At 34.0% G+C, this 20477-nt stretch overlaps 2 protein-coding genes across 3 annotated transcripts in view; both read left to right on the top strand.

The window, feature by feature from the left end:
- The window catches only part of LOC148607885 (von Willebrand factor D and EGF domain-containing protein-like), a 42858-nt gene that overhangs the window by 13785 nt on the left and 8596 nt on the right, over window positions 1–20477 (top strand). For both annotated transcript variants that reach the window (XM_088546557.1, XM_088546556.1), the window contains 8 exons: window positions 5938–6099; window positions 7762–7824; window positions 8864–9132; window positions 9870–9956; window positions 14306–14668; window positions 16384–16463; window positions 17708–17771; window positions 19210–19416. In XM_088546557.1, coding sequence (XP_088402683.1) covers window positions 5938–6099; window positions 7762–7824; window positions 8864–9132; window positions 9870–9956; window positions 14306–14668; window positions 16384–16463; window positions 17708–17771; window positions 19210–19416 — 1295 coding nt within the window. The remainder of the gene's footprint in view (window positions 1–5937; window positions 6100–7761; window positions 7825–8863; window positions 9133–9869; window positions 9957–14305; window positions 14669–16383; window positions 16464–17707; window positions 17772–19209; window positions 19417–20477) is intronic.
- Window positions 18276–20477, top strand: part of LOC148607876 (uncharacterized) — a 184396-nt gene continuing 182194 nt past the window's right edge. Inside the window, exon 1 of the mRNA XM_088546580.1 lies at window positions 18276–18666. Within this exon, the coding sequence (XP_088402706.1) occupies window positions 18639–18666 (28 nt within the window). The 5' untranslated portion in view covers window positions 18276–18638. The remainder of the gene's footprint in view (window positions 18667–20477) is intronic.

Below are 20477 nucleotides of genomic sequence, written 5' to 3'. Positions count from 1 at the left end.
GGAAAAAAAGAAGTAAGAACTGAATTGGGAGAAAGATCAAAGGTGCAAACACATGAACTTATGCCGAGAGATGTCACCATGTTTGAGATGAAGGAAGCCACCAGAAAAATGAAAATGAAAACGGCACCAGGTCCAGATAACATCACCAATGAAATGCTTCAACACCTTGGCACCTTAGCGTTAACATCTTTGCTAGAGATTCTCAACCTGAGCTGGAGACAAGGTCAAGTCCCTCAATGTATGAAAGAAACCATAATAATGCCAATACTGAAGAAGGGAAATAACAAGTCGAAAGCCCCAAGCTACCGCCCAATTAGCCTAACAAGCAGTTGCTGCAAATTAATGGAGCGTATAATCAACAACCGCCTACAGACATACTTGGAATCGGAGAACATTCTTGGGCATGAACAAGCTGGTTTTAGACAGTACAAGAGCACAGAAGATCAGACAACACATCTATCTCAAGTAGTCGAGGATGCATTTCAATCAAAGTAAGTAACGCTAGCTGTAAATCTTCAGAGAGCATTTGACAAAGTTTGGAAAGATGGCTTTCTTGTGAGACTTCTTAGATTTGGAGTAAGTGGAAGAAGGTACAAATAGACCAACTCATGTCTGTATAATAGAAGGGCAAGCGTACTCGTAGAAGGAAAGCATGGTCGAAAAATACTTCTAAAACAGGATGTACCACAGGGATGACCTAGTTCCAGAGCTACCAAATGGTGTGCAATCAGCACTCTACGCAGATGATCTTGTCCTCTGGTGTTCTGAAGAGTATGCAAATACTGCAAGGTACAGGATACAAACAGCATTAGATATGGTAGTCAAATGGGCCAATGAGTGGTGTGTTACCATCAATGAGAGAAAACAACAGCAACCCTTTTTACACTCTCACCTAAAACCCAATCTGTCAAACTGGCCATGGATGACATCCACATCACAATGGAAGATCAGCAAACATACCTTGGTGTTACCTTCGATAAAAGACTTACATTGACACAGCATATAATTTCAGCAGAAGCCAAAGGCAGACGAAAACTAAAAATCATGAGAAAACTTGCTGGTACAAACAAGGATGCTAATGAGAAAGTTTTGAAATCTGTCTGACAGCAGCTAAGTCTCACCATCAGATTCTAGATAAAGTCCAGAATCAGGCACTCTGCATCATCACAGGATCCATGAAATCAACGCCTATTGCTAGTATGGAGGAAATCACAAACATACAATCATTAAGTAAGAGAAGATAATGTAAAGCTATGATACAGGCCACCAAATATCAATGCTTACAAAACCGTCTAATGAATGAGAGACTGAAACAATTATCCTCAGACAGACTCAAAAGATCCAGCTTCACTCTACAAACAAGAGCATTGCCAAGAAAACACCAAGAACATTTACCTAAGCATGTCAAACCTATAGATTTTAAAATAAATGACAATCTATGTGCAGAGAAGGAGGACAATGTAATCATTCAGACAAGAGTTCCGTTACTCAATGCCAAAGATGAACAATCAAACATCGTCAGAAAAACCGTAACAATGAGCATGCTGGAAGAAGAGTATCCATCAGAATTGGGCAATAGTTTACACAGACGGTTCAGCCACAAATGCGACAACAAAAGGAGGGGCCGGTATCTACATAGAATACCCAAAATGGAGTACAACAGTCAATGGCAATACCAAAAGGGATTACATTGCTCCAACTACAAGGCTGAAGAAGAAGCACTCATCCATGCGGCAAATTATATTAAAGGAAACCGCAGAAAATATGCAAGTAGTATTCCTAACAGATGCGTTTTCCTTAATACGAGCACTGACAAACAACAAACTACCACAACTTGAAAGAGCTATATATTCCATCAAGAGCCCTAAAACTGCCATACAGTGGATACCTTCACATTGTGGAATCAATGGAAATGAAAAAGCGGATAAGCTAGCAAAGGAAGGAGCTCAACAACAGCAAGATGAAAATCCTGTCTGCTACAGAGATGAAGACTATCATCAAGTCTCTGCACAACACCCTAAGAAGCAAGATAGCTACCATCAACTAAAAAGATTTGAGCAAACTACAAATTTCAGGCCCAGGAAAGGACACAACAGACTCAACCAACATCTGTACAGAGTTTTTTTGAAGGTCATACCATCACCTATGTGTCCCTGTGTAGAAGCAGAGCAGAATATAGAACACTTTCTGCAGACGCGCAAGTTACACAGGCACAGAGAGAGAAGATATGGGATAAACCAACCCCCATTAAAGAGAAACTGTATGGACGTGTGGAAGCCTTACAGAAGACGGCCAAATTTGTTGAGGAGACTGGCAACTTCCAAAACGGTGGGTTTGTTTCATACAATGTTTCATCGGCTGCCTGATTCTTACAGAGACTGACTTTTAATAAGGTTAAATCTTGATGATAGTGATCATGTTTCTAAAAGTACTGAGAGATATAATAATTTTGATTTACATCAACATGACCAAACTCCTTCGGTACTATTGTTTTGCTGTTGTTTTTATGTTTGTTACTAGTACTTTGCTCTTAAATATGTTGCAAGCGATTAATTGTGTTATATTAATTGAGATAATAACACTACAAAATGTGGATTCAAATCTATTTTACTCAACAATTTGGAAGCAATACTGGACTTATTTGATAAAATTTGTGTGCCCAATCACACGTTCAGTCTGCAGACCATCTATTCCAGTACAAAAATTCTGACTATTTCAAAATAATCAAACCATGTTCCATCACTTTAAATGATACATTTGACTACAACGATGACGAACCACATTGTACTATTTCAAGATGTGGTATTAAAATTGCAAAACATGCAACATTCTTAAAACCGACTCTTATTTCTGTAGTTCCCTTACAAACAAAATCTTCCATACAAGAAGTCACGATGACTTAAGTTGCAAATCAACAAACTTAATATATGGATTAGAATGCAACTTATGCACTTTAATACATGTCGGTGAAACACAGGAACGATTAAACAAAAGAATGTGCGGTCATCGTTCGGGAATAAATACCACCAAATTCCCTATAGTTTATCAACATATTATTCAACAAGATCATTCAATCCTCTTTATGAAAGTTCGTATTTTAGAAAAAAAAATTACCATCCACGAACAGTCCTGTTCTAAGTAAAAACTATCGTAGGGAAAGAAAGGAGTACTGGGTACGGAGACTAGGTACTGCAATACCTTATGGATGCAATGACAACATCAAAAGTATAGGAAACCTTTCAAGCCAATACATGTATAACAATACCATAAATGTGATGAATTTATTTGACAAAACTCCAAGACGGGAAAGGAGTCATGGCCATTGCCACTATACGTCACCTAAGTTACATGATATCTAAATAGATGGTCTCCTTCCTTTCTTGGAAAAAAAACCTCTTGGACTTCATCACATTAGAACCAAACTCTATTCTATACCTCTCACTCTACTACACTCCATTTACAAAACAAGTCTTGACACCCCTGTTTCTGACCCTACCTCATCATTATACAGAATTGTAGCCATCGTTTTAGATATTGGTTTTACAGACTCTTTAAACCAGTTTGTGTGAAAAGTCAAGATGCAGAAAAATGATCATTTCTTCCACTACCGTTTGTCAACAAAGATATAGATGCAATTAATTTGGCTAACATCCTCCATCACAAAAAACGTTACAAACAAAATTCCCCCATATTTCAGAGACAAATCCATACCAATTATTTCATATTCCTATACTTCACCCATTGCATCCAAAATTTTCAATTATAAAAGGCTATTGCAGAATCTCGAGATTTAGGACTTCAAGGCTAAACCACCTGACTGTTCTTGCAAAAACTCTCCATTCAAATATGGTCCTTCCGGTCAAGTCGTTAGGGGAGATTTAACCATCATCGAAAACGAATCTCTGCGTAATACCCTTTCTAAAGGTCCCAAGTACCGTGAACCGCGCTCCATAAATTGGAATTATAACTTTAAAGTTCTTATTAATGCCGTGGAGGACTATGCAAGAAAATGGATAAAATGAGAACAAGAAGACATTGATTCTCTGTCAGAGAGGTTAAAGGACGTGAAGTCATTAATTTTGAAACGAATGAAAGTTTTAAGTAGGTCAATGAGTGCCAATGCTACATCAGTTTTCAAGGACCCTGATGTAGCAAAAACTGTCTACTATACATGACAAATATGGTGTCGTACTAGTAGACAAAGCCCAAAACTATATTGTTTTCGTCTGCAAAACGTATTACCTTCGATGTTTATTATCAGAGGTAGACATAGAAAATTATAGCAGTGATAAGACCTATACTGCTACCACACTCTCCAAACAAGAAATTGTGGAAAACCATAAATCTATGCTATCCTCTTTTGGTGTCTCTGCCAAGGACGATGACTGTGATTTACTGTCTATGTACTGGATTCCTAAACTCCACAAGAATCTATACAAACAAAGTTACATAGCTAGATCTGCAAAATGTACCACCAAACCTCTTTCAAAACTTTTAACTTCTACGCTCACCGCTGTAAAGATGGTCTGCAGTCCTACCACAACACTTGTTACTCCCATTACTCCCGTAGTGGTATTAATTCAATGTGGATCTTGAAAAATCGAAAGATCTTTGGAGACAATCAATTCAAGAATATTATCAGAATATAATAACATTAAAACCTATGATTTTTCAACACTGAATATCTCGATTCCACATACTCAGTTAAAATCACGACTTAAAAACATTATACATCGTTGTTTTTTTTCCAAAAAAGATGGTACACCTAGATACAAATATATAGTTCTTGGTAAAAATTCCTCATACTTATTTAAGAAATATTTAAGAAATAATTCCATCTTCCAAATGTACAGAAGAAGATGTTTACAAAATGCTGGAATTTTTAATCGACAACACTTGTCCAGTGTGGTGGACGCGTTTTCCAACAAACGGTCGGCATTCCAATGGGAACAAATGTTGTCCTCTAATTGCTGACCTATTCCTTCACTTTATAGCTGATCCGAAAGAAAGAGTTTCCGCTATATAGATGAGATATTATCTTTGAACAATCCTAATTTTGGAGATTTTATATTTCGCATCTGCCCCAAAGAACTTGAGGTAAAGGATACTACAGACACTGTGCAGTCGGCCTCATATCTTGACCTACACTTAGAAATCGATGATAAAGGAAAACTATCGACCAAACTTTCGACAAACTTGATGACTTTTCATTCAAAATTGTCAATTTTCCTATCATCTGTGGCAACATCCCTTCAGCACCTGCGTATGGAGTGTTCATATCATAATTCATACGTTATGCCAGAGTTTGCCGAGACTACGCAGACATTTTTTATCGCGCTAGAATTCTAAAATAAATAGGCTTCTGGATCAGGGTTATATTGCTACAAGATTGAAGTCATCACCACAAAAGTTATGGCCGTCATCATGAACTCGTGGATCGTTACGGTGGATCCATCTGCGCCATGAAAACTAATTTGTTCAACGTGTCATAGTTTTCCTTTCCTCTTTTGTCTACCCCGGACTTGACTTGTATGAGCAACTCGGCGGGTGTTTCTAGAAAAGCAGAGGACGCTTACCCTATGGGTGCACCTGGTCCATGCCCCCAGTTTTAAATAGAGTCCCAGTTGCCCATTTGCTTTTTGTTACTTTGTATGAGTGATCGTCGTGTATGTCTGTTCTCCATGTCTGGTCTTTGTCCCTGGATTACATTCTTTTGATTACCGGTATAACCTTGATTACTATTTGATCTTCCAACAGTTTGGTTTTAAACTAAAACAAACAGTTACTTTGGGGTCAACTGCACCCTATGCTATAAGAAATTCTCATCTTTCATTGAAGACCAATTGGTGGCCTTTGGGCTGACATTTTTATTCCGGTGTGATTGTTGTGTCTTTGTCATATTCTATCTATTCTCGTAATATATTTATTTCTTTCTAGATACATTGCCTGCAGTGGGGGAGCAGCGAAGCATGAAAGCATGTTTAAGAGGATTCATCAAATGTTGTCCAATCCATTTTAAAATTGATGTGCGGAATTGTGGAGGTTTTTTAGTTTATCATCTGACATCTCCACCTGCCTGTCCAGGGAGATACTGTATAGGTATTAAGTATTCTATAATAATTTTAAATACTTTGGTAGACCTTTTTTGTGTGGACCAATATAAACAAATTTCGTGGTTTGGTCAAAGAACGAATTCAAACTACTAACGAAATGTAAAATGCAAATTTAAAAACTACAGAACTTTATTGAATATACGTATTATGAATTTATATAAAAAAAAACAAAAAACAAAAAAACAAAAAAAAAAAACAAAAAAAAAAAAACATAACGAAATTTTGAGGACGCTTATCCTATCGGTGCAGCTGGTTCATGCTCCCAGTTTTTATTTGAGTCCGAGTTGCTCATTTGCTTTTGTTAATTTGTATGTATGATTTTAGTTACTGAATGTTCTTTGTTGTATATATCTGTTTTCCATGTCTGGTCTTTGTCCCTGGATCACATGCTTTTAATTACCGCTAGGACCTTGGTTCCCTTGATTACTCTTCGACAAACCACTAAAATCTTACCCACAAATTAAAATAACCTTCATATGTACAAATTAGTAACGTGTTTTATGTGGTCTTGGAAAACATTGTCTTATTGGTATATGAAAATAGATTTCTATCGTCCTACCCTGAATGGTAATTCGTTTTGTTATGGGATATATAAAGGCGATACAAAATAGAATACAACTATTAGTTGCTTCATTCTTACGGATTGAAGTTATAAACAAAGTCTTAATACGTTTCAATGCGCATGCAATCTTGCGTTGTGACCACGCCTGTCATGAATACAAGGATGCGTTCGACCAAAAAAGTCATTTGTGTTACTGTGTTTGATATACTCAATAGTAGGCCCCAAGCTTGATGTATTGATATTAGACGTTAAGACAAACTTTTGCCCGTTGTTTTTATTCAGCATCAAGCGCTTTAGTGTAATATCATATATTTTCTCGAAACAGAATCCGACACAGTTTTCATACATTTTAATGTTACAATATTAACATATATCATGGATTAATATAAACGTTTCTTCTATATGCATTATACGTGACTGTTAAAGCCCTATATCACACCCCTAGACTTATACCGCATACGCTATTTCGCACCCCTCTTTAGAACACATTTGAAGTATAATTAAAATATATGAGGTAATAAACGTGACATCCTAAAATTTGTATGACATGCTGTATATACCCTCGAATTAAGGCTACATTACTCCGCGAGTCTCGGGTTTATACGGAAGTGTAACAGATTGTTGGATGAATATTCAATATATATTGTAAAGCACGATGATTTTCATTCTTGGTGACTTTCTTTTCTGTGGCAAAATCCCTTCAGCACCTTGGTATGGAGTTTTCATATCACAACTCATAAGTTATGCTAGAGCTTGTCGTTACTGTTTTCCATGTCTGGTCTTTATCCCTCGACTACATTCTTTTGATTTCCGCTAGAGTCTTGGTTCCCTTGACCTTTAAGCTTTATTCAGATTACCTTTTAAATTATATTCAAAGATTCTGAAAAATATATCTACCATCTTACTTTTTCAAATCATTTGATATGGCCTTGCTAATTATGATTTTACATGTTGGAAAGATGCTTTCTGATGTTCAAACTATATTTGTAAACATAGCGGTAGTGAGATAGCTTGATTACACAATTGGTAACTTTGATGGCTTAATAATTTACTAATATCTGTTCAGTTTATTTCGTATATTTTCAGATGGTCCAGCAGCACCATGTGCAGAGGGAACCTCATCAGAATCTGGGTTTGAACCATGTGAAAGTTAGTACTATTGATTTAAATATTCTTTTTTCTTTTATACTGAGGAGACGTTTTTATATATTTATATTTTTTTTTTGTTTATATTAATCATAAAATAGAACAGTGTATTCCTAAACTTATGTCGATTCTGATTTTATTGTAATTCAAATAAGTTTTTTTTTCAATAAGAGTCTTACTTTATGTATACTTTCGATCGTAGTACGATTTCTTTGGTTCTCTGTACTTATTCATGTATTAAAAATTACTTAACCGATTGAGACGAGTAACAATTATAAAGTATTCATTTGTATTATCAGAGTTAATATACACAACGTCAGATCTAACTTTCACTATCTTTTTATCTGGATTGACAATGTTTGATTGGCGAACTTTGAATGACAATGGACAAAATGTTGACGTGCTACAAGATATAAGAGGAATTATTATCAGCAAAAATTCTTCTTCTAACATTTTAGCAGAGCTTTTTACACATGTTGTGTTACCCAGCGAATGCGCTGTTGTTGTTGTTCTAGCTATTCGGGAATATTTAATAAAATGTCATAGTTGAAATGAAGTAACGTTAACTTTGTTGTGTTTTAATAGTTATGTTTAATATATATTTAAATGGTGTTGATGTTTTCTCCTTCCTTCTTGTGAACTTACAGCCAGTAGCTGTAAGTAGTTACAAAAGCGTGTTGTCAGGGCCAGAACATTGATACTTAACATGCCGGAACTATCAAACAATATGCTGTAATTAATCATGGTCTTATCAATCCATCCCTATAATGTTAAGCAATCAATTGGATATGAAAGTAGTATAAGATTTTGTAACTTTTGAGTCCGATTTACTCATTTACTTTTGTTACTTTGTATGAATTATTTTGGTTACTTTATGTTCTTTGTTGTGTTTTCCATGTATGTTCTTTGTCCCTGGATTACATTCTTTTGATTTCCGCTGGAATCTTGGTTCCCTTCATTACTCTTTGGACAATAGAAAAAAGTAACGTTAAAAGGGGTAGTACATATATAATGTAAGATGTCGTTTTATCTTCTTTTTCAGAGACTACAATAGAATTCGACGTGTCAGTATCTGTAGAACCTTTTATTCCAACGCGTGACTACTTGTCTGAATTGAACAAGCTAGCATTTAGGTGTAAAGAAAGTGGTATGAAACAGCAGTACCAAGGCTATCTATTTGACTATATATGGTATGTTGACCAGAAGGAAGTTTATACCAAAGAAAGGATAGGCTTTGAGGGTCTTGAAAACGGACGAGTTCTGTACCTACACGAATGGGACCCAGATGGAAAGAAAAAACTTGGATTTCAGGTAATTGCAACTCCTTTGTGGATGTAAATCTTATCTCAATCGAAACTCCACAGCCTTTCACGTTACACAAAAGAAATGCCTCGGAGGCACTAGGAGGAAGAATCTGTCCGATATTTGACTGAACCGATTCTACAATTATAGTTAAATTTGTGGAACTTTTTATCTTTACTTTTTTCTTAGCTCCTCGCTTTGTGCAAAAAATCTTGGAAAAGTTACTGTTCTTAATTTCTAGTGATTTCTAACAATTTTTGCGCCACCTGGTTGATAGAACTACTTTGATTCCTGCAATTTTTTCATGAAGAAATTATCCTTTCTGCATCCGAGGTTATTTGTAGTCTAGAGGAAATGACGGAGTACATGTAGGCCCGATTGAATCAAATCTATGACAAAACTACGACATATCTGTAGTGCTATGACTTCCGTCACATTTACTGGTTGATGCCTGACATTTCACACTTCCAACTTGAAACTACGAAATACCAACTTGAAAGCCAGAAATGTCAACTTTAAGCAGAGAAATTTCAACTGAGAAATGTCTCGTATCAATCTGGAAACATGGAAGAAGTCATGGCACAACCGGTCTTTTTACAAACTCCTCGTTAATTTACATTTCTAGTACTGATTCCGATAAGGCATAGTAGTTTATTTCATGTAACCAAAGAAGACTCAAGCAACTTTAACACACAAAATAAGAAATTCCGCTAATTAAATTCTTATTACTTAAATTATTTCCCTAGATCTACTGTGCGGTAAGAGCCAGAGAAAATAACGATAGTATCCCAACCCTTTATATCAGTAGTGAAGAGTTCTTTGCTGGAGCTGTGGTAAGTTATATGTGTTATCATAGCAAATTTACTTTGTATGGTCTATATCTCATCACAGATTTATGGTCAAACTAAATATGATATCGTCTGATGTATGTTGAATACCATAAAAAGTGTAATGATTAATAACAGTTTCCATATTCAATGAAGCATCAGTAAGCTTTCGAATAACGAAAAGTTGAGATAAGAGCAAATCAATTACCACCGATATATTGAAAATCGGAAATTGGAAATACTCATGGGCTTTCTTCACTGATCCCGTTATAATTGCGTTATTTATAACGCTCTACTTTTTCTAACAGCTTATTATGGTGTAATACGACCGCGACTGCACCATCGCCAATTCACAGCACTTTTTATGAAGAAAATACATTTCGTTTTATATTTATTAACTTATTTACCTGGCATTGTTTGGAAACTCATAAAAATTAAATTAAAGTCAATCAGTTCATATAAGTTTAAAAAAGCACACAAAAATTGTTCAATATAAGCAAAAATGGTTTACACGCAAGAATACTATAAGCACGCAAGAAATCTTTGTTCTCCAATATAGGTTTGTTATTCATCATGATGGCACACATGAAATTACAAGTTCATTGTGCACACAAGCTTCTGAAGTGATTAAAGTTTTTCAACACAGTTGAATTACGGGTTTTTGTACTTGACTCTGGGATCAGAAGTCAAGACGAAAGTTCGAGGTGACATAAATCTGTGCCGTGCTTTCGCCATCAGGAAAGAACTACCGGTTCCTTGCGATCTCTTTCATATTCATTAAGGGAAGTAAATCGCTAATAGGTACCGATTTAGCGCCTTAACATTAATGACCAAGCAGACAAAGAAGGACATTTCAATCGCGTTTCACGATAAATGCATCTGTTCTGTCAGACGAATAGATGCTAATATTTAACATAGTAAAATATCATCACAGATTTATGCGTTTAGGTAAATGTTTATGAAAGTTACGCTGTCAATCATTCACTATACTAGACTTTCATACTAGGTAAAAATATTAATTTCTAGACCATTTACAAATACAATTAATCTAGGAATGTTAAAGAAACTAACCTTAGTAATAGTAAAGTTGAATGCAGAAGTATAATGGTAGGGTTGAAAAAGCACTATTAGTTCAGTTGTTATCAGAGTTCAGAAAAACATCAAAACCATCATGTCATTTTAAAGTGTTCTGACAAACAAAAGAATAAACCCGCGACAATTACGAACCAATAGATGACGAGAACAGAAGTGCGTACTAATCAAGCATGAAAAAGAATGCAGAAGATTAAGACTAGATTGCAATACAATCAGCAGTTGCCAAACGTTCGTCTGCCAATCGGTCCAAGTCAAATAGTAAAACATAGTACACATTCATACAACTCAAATAATATTTTATCAAACAATACATATACTATTAATATACAACAATAATGCAGACTATTACAGATAATAACTTGATTCTGTTACTTTAATGTTTATAGCAGCCTATACGTTGTTTTCTGCTTGACAATGAAGCTCCGCTAACGCTTTCAATAAGATAATTTAACTTTTCTAATTTTTGCCCTCTTGCGCAACATTTAAAAATGATTACAGCATGCATATGTAAAACTGAGATTGAACTAATACCATAATGTAAGCTTTCAATCGCTATAGGTTGTTCATCTTATATTTTTTAATGATTCTTTGAGGTCAAAATATGCAGAGAAGCAATGATATCACTGTATGTGATCTCATCAAACCTTAATCAGCTTTTTATAGGTGGAAAAAAGAGTTTTCTATCAAAAATGATGGAATATTTTTTTTCCTTTTATGTTTGATCACAACTGCCTTTCTATATAGAATGGAATACTTAAAGCACATAACATGTGCATGTAAAATATATAACCTTTAATCTTTCTCCCTGCAGTCACAATTTGACTTAAATTAAATCTTTATGGCTGTGTTATGTAAATCATTAATATACTATTAATAAATATAGAAAAAAGTCGGTTTCAGACATGTAATACTGCAAAATTTTATTTACCCATCCGAAATGAACAATACACTGTCGTACGAAATTTGATATTTCATATGTATTTCCATATTTAATATTTTAAAATGTATGCATACCAATGAAATGTTTTTGCAATTTACCAAGTTAAATTGAAATGGACACTGTTCATATAAAAAATTCAATATTTTCTTTTTTAGGCAAAAATGATGGTATCACATAAGTAAAAAAGCTAAATAACTTCAAAATTGAGCATATTTTACCAATGTTTTATGAAATTCTTATGTTTTTATTCTCCTTGAACATTGTAAATGTGTTCCTTATGATCCATATTCAACAAATAGAGATATTTATCAAATAACAACTACTTTTTTTTCATATTCAGAGAAAATAAATGATTCCGCATCAGTCAAAAATACTTTATCTTAATAAAATGTGTTCCCCATGATCCATATACAAACAATATGGACATTTTTCACATAAACATTACATTTTTTTATATTCAGAGTAAAAAGATGCATGGTACCGCATCAGTCAAAATACTTTAATACCTAAAAAGTTCGTATATTTTACCACAACTTTATTAAATTTCAATATTTTAATACTCCCATACCAATGAAAATGTTTCTGCAATGTACCATGTATAATAACGAGATGCTTGAAGGAGCCTGAATCACTGACCTGGTTAAATGTTCGCCTTTCAAGGGAAATAACTCGAACAAGGAGTTGTCCGAAAATTTTGACTCAGGTAGGACTTTTCATAAGGATCGTTTTATTAATCGAAAGTTTTCATTATCTGGCCTCAATTGGAAACTTAGTTTCAAAACCATAATGAATGCTGTTGAAGATCATGCCTGATCATGGATAAAGAGAGAAAAGGACCAGGAAATCGAGCACTTGGTACATTGGATAGGTACCATCCGAACGTTAGTACGGACTCGTATTGACAATCTCAAGAGGTGTGTCAATAAAAGAACCATGTCCGTATTCAAAGATGTGAGGCACTTGAATGTCTTTTCTCACTATATGAGAAATATGTTATCGTCCATGTGGACAAAGCTTCAAACTATATTGTATTTGTTTGTAAGGCGCATTACCTCAATTGCTTTATAAAGGAATTGGTCGTTGATAATAACATCCCAAATAATATATAACATAATACAAATTAATGTAAAACTACATGTACAAGGTTTGCAATCAAAATCTTGCTTCATTTGCGTGTTTCTTGTGAATCGTGTTCGTGTTTCGTGTAAATCGTGTGCGTGGGATTGGGAATGTTACACGCTTCAGGAGGTGAATAAACGTCATTTTCATTCACACAGCACGCTCTTAGAATAGAATAAGTTTCAATTTTAAAAAAATATATATAATGTGTATCACTATTGTAATATATGGCAGCATACATAGAGTTGATTATATATTTATGATATACACAGTGTTCAATATAGGTTTATTTTATCAACGTGCTTGCTATACATTTTCATCAAATCTTATCACCAAATTGATGTAAAATACAAAAATTGTGATGAATTTTACATATTTTTGTACAAAGCATTATAATCATTAAAACAAGACGGAACGTATGCCTTTAAATTAATTTTGTGTTGAATGAATCATTGCGCCCCCTTTATTTATTGAAATCATAGTGTTAATTTCATCGTAATCCGACAGATTTTAAGCATATTATAGATACAAATTTGTGACCAATTTTTACATGTAGCCGTAGTGTTTAGAAATTGTCAAGAATTTGCAAATTAGCCTTTCTTCCATAGAATTATAAGAAAAGGGTGCATACATTCAAAGCTCATTTCAAAAACCAACTGAAAACTTTTTTTCGAAAATTTTATTTTGATTGAAGGATACATATAGTATCCCATCCAAAAGTGTGTCCAAACGAAATGAACTTTTTGTTTGAAAAACTACATAAAAATCCTCCCCCTGTTTATGATGTTTTTCAAACGAAAAGTTAATTTTCAATCAAGAAACTTATATTTCAATATAAGAATACAGATACATTAGAGACAAACACAACAAAGAGAAAATTATGATATTGAAATATAATTTGATTCCATGTAACAAAATGATCGTAGACAAAAAAAGAAAAACAAATAGAAAAACATGCATTTTTGGGGGTGATGACCTTTGAACTCGTGTAATGAAAACCTGCACCATTTGTCAATTTGACGACCACTCTGAAATTAAATAGAAATTTCTAGGAATCGACTGATGTATGATATAACTGTATGTTGTTCATATTGTTTAAGTTTTCTAAAATGTGATCTTGTTCATCGGGCTTGTATATTTTATATGCAAAAAAGCGTTTAAATTTTCATGATTATGAAAAATTGTTGTCATTTAAATAAAGGTTACAAAGACATCTACTCGTATTACAAGTGGTGAGAAAGCTATCCTAAAAATAAAATCAACAGTTCCGGTAGCCTGTAAAGATATTCCCGGGAGAAAAACAGACTGTGTTGTTTTGATTGAGATGTTCAGTCTGAAAGATCAATTTAAAACCCAGCCAGCACATTGTAATGTAAGCGTAGATGAAATAAAAGCTAGTTCATGCGGGATAGATTTCAATGGTAACAAGTGGGACGTTCCGCATGATTTTGAACTTAAAACTTTAAAAGACACATCATCAAGACCCGCGTATACTTGTACAGCGAAACTCATATCAAGATCATTGGACAGTCTGTGGAACAACTATGAGCTACCTGAAGTCAAGGTATTTCAATTTACCATTTGTATACTAGTATTTAGAATATTTGCAGTCCCATTGAGCCATCATAAGTTGGATATATGAAACCGTTGTAATGTACATTGAACGTCATACCGATTGTCTTAGAAATTTTTGAATTTACCATTAAAAAAGAAATGATCTAAAGCCTTATTAACATGCACAATTTTACATAGGTATGTATTTTTAAACACGTGCTTAAATATACATGGATGTGGAAATACTGCAAGTAAATACAAATACATACGTATGTAAATTTACACCATGTGCATGTAAATGCATTAAAAATCAATACTGACAGGTTTATTTACTTTCATTGTCCACCGAGACAAACAGGGTTAATACTTCGTGCTTTCAGTAAAATGAGTTTTTTGACATGTTCCCCAATTCCAATTTTATTATAAGTAATCATTCATTGATCGGCATGAAAACCTGGTAGTTTAACTTTAGAGTGACGAATAGACAGACAGACAGCTGTTATGTAGCATACAGAGATACGAACACTGGGATGATAAATGATTACAAAAAAGGATATAGGATTGATCTCCAGGATAAGGGACGGAGAACTACAAGTGAAAATGGGCACATCAAGGGTCATATGTTAACGAATGTTTTCCTCACCCGAAGTCTATCTTCGACTGGCCCCAAAAATTCAAACATACCAGTTTATATGTGCCCTAAACATAAAAAATTACAAAAATTAAAAATACATATGATTAAGAGGCTAGCCATTCGAAGACAAAACATCTAGTTCATTAGATTAAAATGTTTTTAAACAAGTTACATAATATTCATACACTGACGCAAGGTCTTCCCGTATAGGTTTGCCCGTCACTGCATCGTTTCCATTTTTATTTTATTTTCGTATCTTTATATTCTTTGTCGTGTTTATCTGTTTTTCATGTCTGGTCTTTGTCCCTGAATTACATTCTTTTGCTTTCCGCTAGAATCTTGGTTCCATTGATTACCTCTTCATGCAACGCGATTTTATACTTATCTATTTCAACATTCCTGTGGTTATCAAATTGTTCCTATTTTTTGTGTAATATCATACATGCGGCAATCACTACACATGCAAACTCGACGTGCACGTCTAGTCGTTTCTGTAGGCATCTCCATCTACCTCTCAATTACTCTGAATGTCCTTTTATCCTGCAACCCTCCTCTTTTCTCTCCAAATAATAAAGAGGAAGGTTGTCGGGTCAGAGGAAATTCGGACTAAAGCCACTATTGTTCGGTGAATGTTTCTAACATCAAACCGATTATGTTGTTAAATCTCTTCCGGCTTTAACCTAGAGTGATTCTCACTCCAAAATAGTAGACAATGGATCTTCTTTGTCGTCTTTTACAGGCGTTTTAAATTTCCACCCGTTGTGAAGATGTGTCAACAGAAGGCAGAATGCTGACTGACTGTTAGAGTTTTTTATATAGTCACGCTACAAAAACTCAAAAAACGCTTAGCGAATTTTCTTTTGCACGTGTGTATGATGACTTCTTTTCAATTCCATTTCAATAAACGGCAGTTAACAGGTAAAATACAATTCAGACAATCTATAGAAGGACAAACATGAATAAAAAATCAAAATGACACTAATAGTTAAGTATCAAGCTTATGACGAACAGTTTTGAATAACTCGCAAATTGAATAGCAGGGTTCATCTGAAGAAAATATATTTTAAATACATGTATTTTATTGAATTCAGTTACATGTTATTGGAAAAAAAAGACCGAAAGGGGGATGTTCTTCTGTTAATGATCCACATGTTTACACAGTTGATGGACAGTAAGTTAATATATTTAACCATTACGTAGAGGTTCATATAAGTAGTTCGCCGAGGTCTGGGATCCTCAATATCAGAACTAGGACCTTCTATTTCTTTCTTATTTAAGTCCTGGACTTAAAAACTCCCACATTGACATTTTATTTGGACCTTTCATTTTCCTGAAGAGGACATTTGATTTGAAATTGAAAAGAAATCCTGGACCTATTCCACTAGAAAACAAAGTTGAACTCTTGACATGTGTTTCGTTATCTTACTTATCGAATCAACACGAAGAAAAAGTAACCTATGAAAGAAATACATATTTCAAAAATGAAAAGGAGGTTATGAGCAGTTTCAGAACACGACAAGAAAATATAATGATGTCAACAATAGCATCATTCCACGCACAAATAAACCTACTATAAATTAAAATCTCTACCAAACAAAATCTGGAATCACTATCATTGAATTAAGCGTCCACTGCTTTCCAGTTAATATAGGCAGCATTACACCATACACAGGAACTTGTAGATACAGTTCTTTAATGATATTAACTACCATATCAATAAGGTATCGGCTAATAGGGAATAGACATTGGAGTTTATAAAAAAAAATTATATAGTAACAAAGCATCGCTATGTATGAATGAAATATGGTGTATAAGAAACAACATTCGATTAAGGTGTAACATATATATATAGAAGGGTCTGAAAAATTCCCAACGATGTTCAAACTGTAAAATTTGCGAAGCAAATTTTTGTCGTTCCCTCCGCGGGACTCGAACTCATACCGCTGTGACATCTATGGCAATACCGTCTGCATTAAGTCCAGCGCCCTAGACCACTCGGCCAGCTAGGCTATATAAAAATATAGCTTTCGCTGGCCGGGTGATTCCTCCTCGTAGGATTAATCTAGGGCTGTAACTTAGTACACGATGTATGGTAGTACGGTACAGTTCATCTAGGTGTTATTATGTAGGATAGAGGATCAAATTAATGATGCATGTCACAACAAATCAATATTATACAATTATATATATATTTTATTCTGAATAGACGTCAATGTTAAAATTGAATTTGGATATAGGATGACACAATAAGCTTGGAGAATGGGAAATGGTACATTGGTGAATGAGTAGAATTAGAAGTTTACACCAAAAAAAATCAATTTAAAAGGAATATACTAGTCAGCTTAGAAATAGAATGTATTTTTTTATTCACACGTTTGCGTTGCTATATACAGATACTGAATTGTATCATTACAGGTATGTTCTGATTAATGACAAGGGTGAATTCAAACTATACCGCCACCAGACAAAGCCGATTGATGTAAGTTTCATTCAATAACCGGTAATAATTGATAAATTTAATAATACGATTTTGTTGTCAATACGTTGTTTGTAGTTTCAGTTGCATTTTCTGTGTGCTATCTATTTAATATTTTGATTTTCTTATTCTCTTTAATTGTAGTCACTATTGATTGAACTTTAATATGCTTAGGTTGATCTCTTATATAGATTATTGATGATTTGGTAGTGTATGTAAAAATAAAAAAAAACTTATTCTCCGACATTGTCCACTAATAAAAAATATGAAGGACAGACTTGTTAGGTATAAATGAGAGTAGATTTTTAATGCAACAAAAATGAATTGAGCACTTTCAACTCTAATTTAAAGATATTGCCAATGGACTGTGCTTAAGTTGACACTATTTCAAACTGATAGGTATTGTAATTGTTATAAACTTTTGTGCATTTTTTACTTAATGATCATTATACTCGGCGTCACATAAATAACATACTGTTAAAATTTGAATAAAAATATTTTCTACCACTTTATTGACACCTACCGTCGTTTAAATTGTCTTAAATGACTTGCTCATTCGTTTAGCCAAACGGCTTCTCCCTAAACATTGAATCGTTAAATTCCGGTCAGATTTTAATTCTCGGTGCCAATATTTACATTGTAAAAAGTCGGCCATGTTCACAGTGATCGGGTTGCTAGGAGATGTTGTTTACGTTTAGATGGTTTGTCCAAAAACCGAAGAACCCAGAATGCATTTCGGCGTTATTTCGGATATCTCGGATTTATTTTACGCGAACAACGTACAATACCGAGAAGTTGATCAAGCAGACGATTGTCACCGGAGTTCGACGGGAACTTCGTTTGTAAACAAATCGTCCCGTAGAAACCAACATGGCGGATATTAGTATGGGATTTTCCCGTAAGGATTTGTTACGCATGATTTAAGCTAATAAGCGACTTGTTTAGGGAGAAGCCGTTTGGCTAAACGAATGAGCAAGTCATTTAAGACAATTTAAACGACGGTAGGTGTCAATAAATTCGTAGAAAATATTTTTATTCAAATTTTAACAGTATGTTATTTATGTGACGCCGAGTATAGTGTTTGTACTGCAAATGTAGTCTATTTATTGGTCATATCTTTTCCCTTTATATGCTATTTTCAGGCTAGTTAAATAAGAGCGATGATGGTATCTTAAATTTATTGTGTCATCCTCATAAAGTTCAGCTTGTGATTAAACTCTATAATCGGAATAATTTGATTCATTTTCTGATCTATTTTTGCTTTTGCTCTTTTTGTTCTTTCTGATGTTTTATTTTATGAACATTTTTCTCCTTTTTCGTTTGTTTTCATTTGTTTTAAATAATAATAATTATTTTTGCTGTGTTTTGTGCATGTACATGCTACATATTGTATGTGTATATTATTGTTTAAAATGATTTTAGTTTTTTTTTATTTGTTAAGATTCACACTATACATAAATGGGAAGGTGGTGGAAGTAATGATGCCGGTCGTCGATATGCCTATAACTGTGCAATAATGATTAAGGCATCGGACGACATGTTTGTAATCTATGGTTGTGACGTGCCACCTCGATGGATAGTACGTCGGCTTAATTGCGATAGTAATCATGAATTCCTAGAAGTTTTTGAAAGAGGAAAAGACTATGAGGTTTGTTTTGAATTCAGAAAAAAAACAGACAAAAAACATAGTAACATTGTACATATCTTTCTAGATTTGTTTTGATAATGAATTTCTACTATTCAAAACATTCAAAACCGGATACCAATTTGTGTTAAGTTTGTTTCTACCTGTTACATCAACTAATAAACGTCAGACTTTTGTTTTACGTGTAACTTGTTTTAGGCTAGATAAATTAGGTATCATATTTTTGTAATCGTGTTTATGCATAAGGATTTTCAGTGTTAAGATGTTGTTTATTTTATTCTTTAACCAATCAAACCCTATGCTTTTGGGTGTGAGTTAGGGTACGTTCTCGTGAATTTACATGATTGCGTTACTTGATGTAAAATCCCAATTATACTCATATACTCGAAAACGGCTTTTAAATATAATGTTTTAGTTTCATTATATATATAATATTTTTTAACGGACCAACCAGGTAAACAATGTTTGTCGTGCATGTTTATAATTTTGTTTAGTATTGGTATTAAAAAAATAATAATTAACAAGCCACTTAAAATGTCTTGTGTTTTTATCACAATATTAAAACGATGGTCTGTCCTATCCATATCATAATCGTATAGAATACTTGAAACAAGGACGGCAATGTCCCCGATATATATACTATTTTTGATGTACAATTGTACAGAATTACGCATTGGAAGTTTGGTGCAAATGGACTATAGTATTTAGTTCATGGTCGACACGTCCATTTTGATATGCTTAATGAGTAAGGTTAATAAAGGGAACCAAAAGTCTTAGAAGATACCGTCATTATGAACCAGTGACAACAAAGACTTATTGAATACTACCATAGAAGAGATGAGCAGGCAATTTTACTTCATACCATTGCATATTGTTAAGCAGGTTTTTAACTGCATCTAAATGGTGGTAGAGACTGTTTATACGTTTATTAAAGGTATCGATTTTTTGCTGAAAGACATACATGTATGTTACATCATATGGACAATAGGATACGCATGAGACACTGCATAGATGCACATACTTACTTCAAAACCTACTCCTTTTATATTCTACGTGCATTATGA

The sequence above is a fragment of the Perna viridis genome, chromosome 9 (assembly GCF_037379345.1).
Source record: "Perna viridis isolate PV_CMFRI_1.1 ecotype Kerala chromosome 9, ASM3737934v1, whole genome shotgun sequence".
NCBI classification, from domain to species: Eukaryota; Metazoa; Mollusca; class Bivalvia; order Mytilida; family Mytilidae; genus Perna; species Perna viridis.
The sequence above is the reverse complement of the archived record's forward strand: the minus strand, read 5'-3'. Positions and strand labels throughout refer to the sequence as shown.